At 40.0% G+C, this 11397-nt stretch overlaps 1 protein-coding gene across 2 annotated transcripts in view; it reads right to left on the bottom strand.

Moving 5' to 3' along the window:
* Positions 1-5406: 5406 nt before the first annotated feature.
* PAX3 (paired box 3) overlaps positions 5407-11397 on the bottom strand; it is a 98308-nt gene continuing 92317 nt past the window's right edge. Inside the window, exons 8-9 of one of the 2 annotated variants that reach the window (XM_032278044.1) lie at positions 7474-7720; positions 5407-6973 (exon numbers count right to left, since the gene is read on the bottom strand). In XM_032278044.1, the coding sequence (XP_032133935.1) occupies positions 6939-6973; positions 7474-7720 (282 nt within the window). In that variant the 3' untranslated portion in view covers positions 5407-6938. The remainder of the gene's footprint in view (positions 6974-7473; positions 7721-11397) is intronic. The other variant, XM_032278045.1, reaches the window with a different exon arrangement.

The raw sequence follows: 11397 nt of genomic DNA, 5'->3' as shown, positions 1-11397 counted from the left end.
AGGGCCCTCAGCCTGCCCCTGTGTTTCTGGGAGCAGTTTCCTTCCCTTGCGCAGACCTCTACTCTTAAAAGCCAAAAAGAAGGAGTTGGTTTCCTGCAACTAAATATGATTTGCAAACATAAAACTCTACCTACAAATTGAGCCTTTGGCATCCTTGTACAAAGCTGCTTAGCTTCTCAACATCTTTATGTGCATCCACATCTATGTGCACCTCCATCTCAGAGCCAGATATTTGATTTTCCTTGACATAACCGAGAGACCCGCTAGTGTGCTTGCAAAAGAAAAAGGATAAAGCTTGGCCCAAAGAAGAATTTAAACTTGGAGCTCAAAATACAAGAGAAAAAAGGCAGTTTTTCACATTTTGACCCATCAAAGTTGAGCAAAGAGATCTTGGGGACTGTCCTCGGCAAAGCACCAGTGGCACACAACTGGATAATTGGTAAGAACAAATCAACCCAGTAAGCCTGGAACAATCTTTAGAAGTATTGAGGAACACTGCAGCTTCATAGACAAATGCCAGGGACAGGCACAGAGCAGCTTCCAGATGCCCAACAAAAAGATGTCCGCCTAGAAAAATGCAGCTGGGCCACTAAGAGTGAGCATTACCCCCCTACCAAACTTTGGGGGGCTCAGCTTAGGAAGAAGAAAATGATAGCAGACATATGTTCCTTCACCATGAGGTTTTTTTTTTTTTTTTTTTTTTTTCCTTGAATGGATTCTCACTCTGTCACCCAGGCTGGAGTGCAGTGGCACAATCTCGGCTCGCTGCAACCTGTGCCTCCTGGGTTCAAGCAATTCTTGTGCCTCAGTCTCCCAAGGAGTTGAGATTACAGTGCCCACCACCACACCCAGCTGATTTTCATATATATATATATTTTTTTTTATTAGAAACAAGGTTTTACCATGTTGGCCAAGCTGGGCTTGAATTCCTGACCTCAAGTGATCTGCCGCCTTGGCCTCCCAGAGTGCTAGAATCCTATGAATTTAACTCACCCTTGAGACAGAGTCTCTCAATCTGATTTTAGGAAAGGAAGAATTGCCCCAGTGTGCCTTATCTCAGACCTTCTGAACTCTATCAACTAGGTATTCCCAGAAGGCTCTGCCTGCGGACCCTTCTGACTAGAGAATCAAGGCTCCTAGCCCCTGTCTGATCTCCTGACTCCTTTTATCTGGTAACCTAACAGCTGGCATCATGTAAAAATGGACTGGCTTGCCCTTTGCCATGCATCCGCCCAATAAATTTCAACTTAACCTTAGAGATCAGCCCCAGGGCCACTTTCTCTGAAAAGTGCTCCAGTGTCAAGTGGAATCGTACCCTCTCTTTTGTTCTTATACTAATTTTTTGCTTACATGTTATTTGTGTTCCAACTCTTTCTTGAGTTACTCAGCTCATTCCTCTGCCCTGGGGTCTTTCAACCACAGGGACTGTGTTTTACTCACCATTAGAGTCCTACTGCTCCTACTCACATGGGAGGAGTTTGGTTAGTATCCAATGTATTAAGCCATGCATTAGGAAATAAAAATCACTGTCCATCTCCCTCATCCGTACAAGTAGTGAAAAAAGTCAGGATTTGTGGGGCTTATTTTTGAGACTCGGGAGCTCTATATATGCTCAGTGGCTTGGAGTGGAGGATGCCAGACAAGGAGAATGGAAAGGCGTTTAGGTTTTCAGCCCCATAGTTTACACTCTCCCAAATGCCACAGGATCACATGAGCCTGGGGGACAAGATGTAGCCACACCTCTTGGGGAAGAGCTGAAGCACTCCCCATTTGTGCATAGTGGGGCTTTGTAGGTCTCCAGATGGGAAAATGATGGGATCATAACACAACACTAACCAACGTGGCATGACTCATCCTCCTAGTTCCACCCTTCTTCCTCACGCACCATGACTGAAACTCCTGTCTTTCTATATGTCACCGTCTGGCTTGAGAGGGCGTAGTCAGGTTTGTGGAGAGATAAGGCTAAGCTGTGTCCATATTTCCTATCTCAGGTATGCTGTGGCGAACAGCCCTGACCACTGCTTCAAGCCCCAGAAAAGTTGCCTGGTCTGATGTGGACAGGTTGCAATCCAGCCAGAGCCTTGTTTCTCCCCGAGACCCTGCTCTGTCAACTTACCTGGCATTTGTCTTCATGGATTCTGAATTCCATGGTCTGAATGGTCTCTCTTTTTCTCTCTCTTTTCTCTCTCTCTCTGAATGGTCTTTTTCTCTCTCTCCCTCTCTCCCTCTCTCTCTCTCTCTCTCTCTGAATGGTCTCTCTTTTTCTCTCTCTGCTTCTCTCTCTCTCTCTCTCTCTCTCTCCTTTCTGCAGATTACTATACTATACAGCCAGGGCTAACAGCCACTTTTCTAAGCAATAAACCATCTAGCTATTTCCCTTTTCTGATCTAATCCTCCGAGTGGTGAATCCCACAATCACTACTTCGTATCCTCTGCTACAGTCAAAATCATCAGAAATAGGGCTTTTGATTGACTTGTTAGGCTGCCTGCCTCTCACTCCTTCCCTAAGACTTCGCACCAATCTAACCTCAAGGCAATCTGTGCATCTTTGGTCATACAAATGTCTCCCTGCCTAGAAGATCAGATAGGGACAACATAAGAAAATCATTCTTCATCCATTTATTTATTTATTTATTCAACAGACATGTACTGAGTACCTGTAATGGGTCAGACATGGTGCTAGGCACTTAGAATGCCATGGTCAGCAATTCTGAAGTGGGGTCTATGAACAAGGGAGAACTAGCTCATATCACTGGCATCTGGCGAGAAGCCCTGTACCCAGCTCTGTTTTCTTCCTTTTCTCTCATGCATCCTCTACCACTGACTTCCAGCTCCATGAGCACTTGTCTGAGGCTGAGGCTGGCCACGTGGAACTTGTTGCACAAATACTGCCACTCATCACTTACTGTGCTCCACCATGTTTGACAGCAGCTTTCCTTATTCATGAATGACTTGCCACCAAGATTCATTCACTCGGAATGTTTGAGGTCAGGTAAATAAATTTCCTTCTTACAGATACTTCTGTTCTGGTCCTGTGTATTAATTTTAACTCTTAATTATGTAGTTTGCAGATAGATTCTTCCATGCTGTATTCCAATAAAAGGCATTAATTAATCCATCTCCTTCTCTACTTAAGACTTCCTAAATTTACATCCATGAGCCAGTGATCTTGTGTTTTATTCTGGTTTTATATGCCAGCATTAATGAAGATAACTTCTAACCTAGGATGTTTCCCAAACATCCAAGTGTGCATGAAAATACATTTCCAGACTGGGCTAAATTAAGAGCATAAAACAATAGGCTTGTTTCCATCACAGATGTGAAATGTATGATATCTATTCCTAGGAAAATTGCTGCGAGGGAATGACTCAGCAGCTGACAATGGTACAGCCACAATTTAATAATTTGAGTTTTAATTTTCAGACGAAATCAAATAACTACATGGACAAGGGGGAACCCCCCACATACAATCAGGTTCAAGTTCTGTTGAATGTCAAAGGTTCAAAGTTCTTAGGGGTACTTGTCCCAGCAAATGAGAGTAGGAACACTGATTGAAAGAAATCAGGTTGCATTTCCCCAGAGATTGATTAGATATTTTAAGAGTCTGGAGGAAAAAAAAAAGATCTACCAGGACTTTCCACATGAGAAGTAATAGCAAAGCAATAGATTTCAAAGACACGCAGAAATAAGAAAAGGACACAAAGAAGTATGTCAAAAAAAGATATGAACCATTCATGGAAAGTCCTGAGATTAATCAACAGAAAGGAAAACTGATCATGTAAAATCAGTTTCTCTGTGTAATCTGAATCCTGGCAACATTTATCTCATGTATTGGGAGTGAATGATTTTTTTAAATGCCTGTTTGCAACCTGAGTTTGACATAAGGATAGATTGATATAATTAAGTGGGTATTGCAAGCAGCATTTGGAGAGGCAAATGTCACAAACAGGTTCTGCCACGTGGTTGCATAGAGTCAGAGCCTTCTTCTGCTATTTCTGGCTATATGTGATGTTGGCCCAACTGCTTAACAACTTTGGCCTCAGTCTATTCATGTACAAATTGGGGCTAATAATGCCCGCCTTAAGGGACCTCGCAAGGATTAAACAAGACAACTAAAGTGAGTGTGCTGTAAAGATTACCTTCCTTTCCTCTTATATTATTTTTGGAATAACTGTCAGAAGAAGAGCAGTGTATTTGATCAGAAGGATAAATGTGTGAGCTTAAAAAAAAAAAAAAACTAAAGCATTTTACAACTTTGGAAAAATGTTACCTACTGCACTTCAAGTTTTTGATATTGTTAAACTATGATCTTACATGCATTTGGTCAGCTGACCAGCGGAACTTTCCTGTGATGTGGGATGTTCCACAGCAATGATGCCCAGTATGCCAGCTTCTGGCCCCATGTGGCAATTGCACACCTGAAAAGTGGCTAGCGCAAGTTAAGAACTCATTTTGTTATTTCTTGTACTTTTGCTTTAAATTTAAATAGGGATACATGGCTAGTGGCTTCTGAATTGGACAGCACCCTTTTAGATCTTCCTGACTGTAAAGTTCTCTCACACCAGTCTTGAGGAAGCAGAAGAGCATGAGTTTAAACACCTCAGGTGCTGAGATTGTACTAGGTTCAAATCCTACCTCTGCCACTGAGTGATTCATGTAAGTTCACTGAGCCTGTTTTTTCACCCATACAAGAGAAATGTTAATGACATCACTTGCTGCATGTGAGATGTGGAGAGCAATAAATGAGTTAATACAAGTAAGAGGTTCAAAGGGTTTATGATTATTCCTTCTAAAATAACAGTCCTCACACTTTATTGAAACTATGCATTTCCTCTGCCTTCTTCACTAGGCTACAAGTACTGCTATAATGCAAGTGCCAATCACCATGCCTGGCACGTTTGGACTCTTATTATTTACTTTCAGGAAGAAGGGAGAGAGAGAAGAAGGGGTCAGGAGAGGGAGGGAAAGAGAAGGAAGAAAGGAAGAATGAATGAAGTAGACAATAATATCTTTCATGAAGAATAAAGCAGGCTGCTAAAATAAAATAAATAAGAGAGTTTTAAACAAAAATTTCAGTGGAGATAGATGACTCAGGGAAAACATATCTCTAAGAGACAGTAAAGGGATTGGGTAACTCTCAGAGAACCAAAGGGAGATGAAAGAAGCTAAACTGGAGAGGTTTTCTAGATGCTACACTGATAAAAACATAAACTTCAATCCTCAAAAGTGTGTTCAACCAAGCTTCTTCAAGCGAATACATCTGTGGGTTGTGTAACCTTTTTTGTCTACAGTATATTCTCATAGAAAGGTTCCATTAGCAGTGAAGTGCATGTACATTGGGTTCCCCATTGCCAAGTTTTCATTTATACTACATTCACCGGTTCCCCCAAAAAAGCAGTATTGGGCAAGTTTTCATAACTGTTTATTCATTATAAATAGTAAATATTTACTGCGCTTTTTACATGAAAGACATTTTTACAACACATTGTTGTTGGTTGAGGCTGCAACGCAAAGATAGTACTTCTCTTGTTCCATCACCCCTAAGACGAATGCATGAACTAAACTCGGTACTACATCTAGTCTCACTAACTCACTACATCATAGTTCTTAACTCTGAAAGGAATGTATCTGTGCCTACCTCATTCATGGTTCCAAGAATAGAAAGAAATAAATAACACTGCCTTCCACCTTCTTGTTCCCTCAACATTTCAAAAAACAAATTTATTGACATTCTAAAATGTCACCACACAAACGTATGTAAACCTCAGTTCCTATAATCTTTTAATATTGGATATCATTGTATAATTTAAAAATACATGAGAGCCATGTGAACATTTCTGTTCTTGCCCTGCCTTTCATAGAAAAGAGAAGAATGTAAACGTAATCCGTTTAAAAGCGTAATTATCTGATCTGGTCTCTAATCAAAAGGAGAAAGCCGGGTGTTGGTTGTCTGGTAAATGGCAAACATCACTGCACTCTATCACTATGAATTATGGACTGCGAAAATAAAAGCACCTGCAAAAATGTAGTTCTGATTTTGTTTTTAGAGCCTTGGCCATTGCCAAAGCATCCATGAGGTACACAGTATTGCACACTGATAAGCAGATATGTGAATGCATGTCACTTTCTCTCCACCACGCCCTTCCTCCAACCCAGGTGGGCTACCAAGTAAATATGAACTGGAAGAACGTCAGACACCTCTCCCCGCACCAGAAAAGGAAACAAGCTTTTCCTCCTGGTAGCCCATATCCTGTTAGCAAGATGTGTCCGGGACATTTACTGACAACTAGATTAAAATGAGGATACAATAACAAATAATTTATTTAGGAGGTCCTTTATGCTAGCCTAGCTTCCTAAACATGGTGGCATTTACTTTTATATCAATTTCCAGTGTGTAAGAGTCAACGATTCTTCTGTTCTTGCTTCATGAAGTGAGCAGTTTTAAAGTTGTAGAAGTGTCAGCATCGAACATCAACATGTTGTACTTTAAAGTATTCTCCTATTAAATTTCAGAACAGTCTGCTTGCCCAAACCAGTCTTGGTAAATCTCAGTACATACACACACACACACACACGCACACGCACACGCACACACACGCATGCTCGCACGCAAGCAAATGGAATGTCCTAGCTCCTTGATGATCAGCACTAAAGAACTGGGATATTTTGATATGTAAGCATGTGAAACCATTGCCTTAAAATGTTGCATTTGTCTTTTATTGCTCCAGGTCTTCCTCTTCTCCACTGCTTTTGGCCAACATGTTCAAAAGAATTTGAAACCAACTACTGGAGAAGGAAAATCGATCACTCTCCCTTGTCCCTTATTGGGACTCCCCCCAACAAAAGGGTAAATTTTTTTGTTTTCTGAGCAGATTCTTCATGTCTAGGCTGTGAAGACCAGAAACAGGGCCAGTTTTACCTCCAAGTGGACAGTTCACTTATGCGATATCTGGCTTGAGATAATGAAAGGCACCTGTAAGGAAACACACGCAGCTTTTTAGATCATGCTGGGACAATTCACAGTCGGGCAAGATCAGCTACAGGCTGACAATGTCATATTTAATACCGTGGTATCAAAGCCTTGAGACTAATATTTTTATTCCTGAGACAAGTTTGACACAACTCTGTGTCCCTGGGATTATCCCCCATATGATCCTGCAGTTGACCTCATTAAGAACATGTGTTTCTAATGTCAGGGATTATTTCATTTTGGCCAACCCTTGTGTTTTACCTAGTGGCAATCAGGTTTCACATCTCAACAATTAATAACCACAAGATGTTGTTGACATCAGTTAAGAAAATAATTATACCAGGAAGCCCTTGCTGGAAGTCAGCTGGCTTTGCAAAAAAAAAAGAAAAAAATTGATAACTGGCATGTGAGGCTTAACCATGCCTCTAATTCACTTTCTTAAGCAAGAGTTGAGTATCTCTGCCTTCCAGGAGTAACTGCCCCCTAAAAAGTCCAAGGCTTACTTTGTCCGTACTGCCCATATTGGTAGCCCGTGACAGGGTCCATACTGTAGCCTGTGGTGCTATAGGTGGGTGGACAGTAGGACTGAGATGTTGGCAGGCTGTCCAGGCTCTTCATATGGTCTAGTCTCTGACTGCAGCTGGCCGACACGGTGGTGGTAGGTTCCAGGCCCCCGGTGAGAGGGGAAAGCGCGTAATCAGTCTGGGGCTGATGAGGTACCCCACCGTGGTTGGTCAGGAGTCCCATTACCTAAAAAAACAGTCAGATTGGGAAGAAGTTAAAATGCAGACAGAACCAGATTGCAGCCTACGGCTGAAAGAATAATGTGACAGTCCAATTTTTATTTCTTTGGAAATCTGTTAAAGAACTGTGCAGGAGACTGTGACCCCAATTCAAAGCAGCAGAGGTATTACATCATGCCTGATGATAACATCTGACTGTAGTTTCAGAAGAAGGAAAGGGGGAGGGAGAAGAAGGGATAAGATGAAGAAAAAGGAAAGAAGGAAGGAGAGAGAGAGAAAGAGAGATTACACCATATCCCCAGTGATAAAATCTTGACTGGAATTTCAAAGAAGGGGGAAAAAGGGATGAAAAGAGGGAGAAATTGTATCTGTTCATATAGAAAAAAGTCTAGTCATACATTATATCTGAAAGTTTCACATGTGATTTTTAAACAGTCACTTGCGCATATTTTTAAAAAGATAAATGAATCCAAATCAAGTTATGTTTTAGTACTTTGAGACCTCTGTAACTTTTTTTTAATGGTGTTACCTCTCAAGAAAGCCCCTTTCCTCATCTTGGCCATCCATTGTTAATTAGAAGTATTTACTCTCTCCCTGATAGTCCCTGGTACTTTGCTCAGCCCTCCCACTGTATATTCATTAGTTAAATCACTTGCTTTGGTGAGAGCTTTGAGAGGAGAAACCTACTCATCTTTACATCTTAGCACCTAAAGCAGTGAGTGCTTGACACATATTAAATGATCTGTAAATGATTCTCTAAGTAAAAGTCTCCATTACCTATTATTTTATTTCTTCTCTAAACCACCATTTACATATACATATACATATATATACACATATATATATATATACATATATATATATATATATACACACACACATATATGAAGTGTTAAAAGGAAAAACAAGCCTGAAATGCAAACATGTTCTTTAAAAGTTCAGTTCAGTTTTGTAAATACCTGGAGAGTAAGACAACTCAGGGAAAAAAAAAATCCTGTGACAGAACAACTTTCAGATCAGCATGGTGAAGTGTTTCACAAACTCCAGATCCCTGACCCTTACAGCACCTCATGGTGAAAGTAAGTGGATAATTAATTTTGCAGCTGGAAAACTGCCACATGAGAGAGGAATTGATCTTTCTAAACTGCATACCCTTCTGTGGCAGGGTTCAAAGCAATTGCAAAAGAAATGTAATGCCAGGTGAAACCCCCCCCCTTAGACACACCTACTTACAAAGTATTTAAATGCAGGATCCAACAATTACACAACATTTCCATAACAGTCCTGTTTTATTTTAGGAAGTCTGAAGCCTGTGGAGATTAAAGCGTACAAATAAGAGAAAGAGAAGAGGGCAGACATAGCAACGAAACCCTTACTATAAGCCTTTGTGCTAATTGCAAAACAACTCTCTTAATTCAGGCAATTGAACCCTGGATCTAGGAGTTTCAGCAAGGCAGGAATCTGAGAGGCAGGTTAGGCGGTGGGGAGTGGAGGGGGGTCTAGTTTTGCTTCTCAGAAAGCATCCCAACTCAGATTCCAAAAACAGGTATCCCATAATTACCTTTGGGAAAGGTTTGCGTAATCCTTATGATTACACAAAATCTTCTTGAACTAAAGCTCTAAATTGATCCATCTTCAGTTAGTACCAAAAGACAGAGAGAGAAAAAGCGATCCACTTTCTGTGGATTATCAATTATCTGCTCTTCCTCCATTTTAACAGATCATTTGAACGGATCTCCCTTCCTTCCTCAGAAATCCTGTTTTTCACTTTGTTGTCACCCTTTCATTTGAGTTACTGTCTGTACACACACATGGGAAGGTGGGCCCATGTGAGCAAAGCAACACAGCAATGCTCACATTTTGAAAGACATCCCAGGAATCTACATTTTCTTGAGATATGTGGTGAAACACCTTCTTAACAATTTCTAAAAATTAGTCATATTCTTTTTTAAAAAATCATTTGTGGCAGAGCCTAGTTTTGTTTTGTTGGGGATTTGGAGAAAGTGAAAAGTCATAAAATAAAGCATCAATAGGACTGACAATTTCAGGAAGATAGAAAATCACTAGAATGTGTGTTCTTTTAGGGCTCTACCCAGCATGGTTTATAGCAAGTTAATTTCTCCACTTCACTGTTTTAAAAACTTGAACCTAACTAAGTTGCATTTAAATTAGTTTCTGGATGTGTTTTCCATCTATGTGGATTCTTTTTGCCTTTCTTTGAGCTTATATAGATGATTTTACAGTGTAACTTGGACAATTCATGAACTTCAATTGATACACTAATTTATTAATTATGTAATTTCAGCCCAAATTAGACATCTCTATTAGATGAAAAAGTCTTTAAGTTAGGGGTTGTTTGGTACCAACCACACTCCTTTCGAATCAGGACTATGTTTTTGTATGTGAGCCTGATGGGTAATGATGGACATGAACATAAAAACATTTAAAAATGTGACTTTTTTAATGGAAGGGAATAATCACACAAGGCAAATCATTTACCATGAACAAGTTGTGTTAATCAAAATCCAGAAACTTAGAAAAAGCAATTTTGTAACTGTATCAGTCCGGAGAGGAAAGAGATCCAGTGACACTAAATAAAAGGAAAACAAACATTAAATTAAGAATGTCCTTCATGAAGATACTTACTTGAAATCCAGTTAATGGTATGTCACTTTAAGGGAGAAATGGAATGCTCTATGTACAGTTATACTTGATGAGCTCAGAGCACAATTTTATTCAAAACATGCACACTTTCCCATGAGCTATGTGTACATTTTTGTGATAAACTTTGAAAAAATATCCCCTGCCATACATTTTTGTTTGCATAACTTTGAAGGCAGCAATAACGTTGTTTATGGAGCATGCGAGGCAGGGGGCTATGAAGATCCTAAAAAGAGAAGAAACAAGTTCTTCCTATAAGCAAAAATTGGCTTATGATGTCGCTCATGAGCAACTTTTGGCAGTTGCTGCATTAGAAAATACTTTAGGACAGGATTTAACTTTTAAGACCTTGAAGTATATCTATTGAAGGATGGAGAAGATACCCTGTCTGCAGGGCTATATTTTAGGGCAGTAGAAAAATAGTTCCTCAAAGATTCCAGGGCATGGTAGCCTTAAGACATGCCAAAACATGACCCAAATAGGAAAGACACCTGCAGGGTCTTGCTGTGTGTCACTATTGTCACACACAGGAAGCTAACGAGGGTATCTCCTTTAGCCACAGAGCTCAGCACAGCAGCCCAATACTTACAGGGGTTGATATGAAGGAATGGACAAGGCCAGAGACCAGTTATCTTTTGTTCCTTTGACTGATAGATCCCCCAAGACAGACATTCACCACAAGTTCTTATTTCTACTGTGATGGTCACATATTTTAATCATAATCTCAAGAATCTTATAAGGATGGGGAATACAGCACTAACACTTTCCTACATTTGACCTGAAACTGAAATTAATAAATAACTATAATGTGATTTATTTCAATATTTCACACTGAGAAAACTTGAGAAACATACACCATTTTAGTAACCTACTGTTTTAAAGTTTTTAAAAAGAATGTGTTGACAGGGGTAGTGAGGACATCAATAGAAAATGCATTACTCTCCCCTCACATAATTTAAAACCTCAAATCTCTGTGGAAGGGTTCCATTACACTTTCATGTATGTTTCCTTAAAAGCGATGTT

The sequence above is a fragment of the Sapajus apella genome, unplaced genomic scaffold (assembly GCF_009761245.1).
Source record: "Sapajus apella isolate SASKATOON/1434 unplaced genomic scaffold, GSC_monkey_1.0 scaffold10, whole genome shotgun sequence".
Lineage (NCBI taxonomy): Eukaryota > Metazoa > Chordata > Mammalia > Primates > Cebidae > Sapajus > Sapajus apella.
Note: the sequence above shows the minus strand (reverse complement) of the source record. Positions and strands in the feature narration are given on the sequence as shown.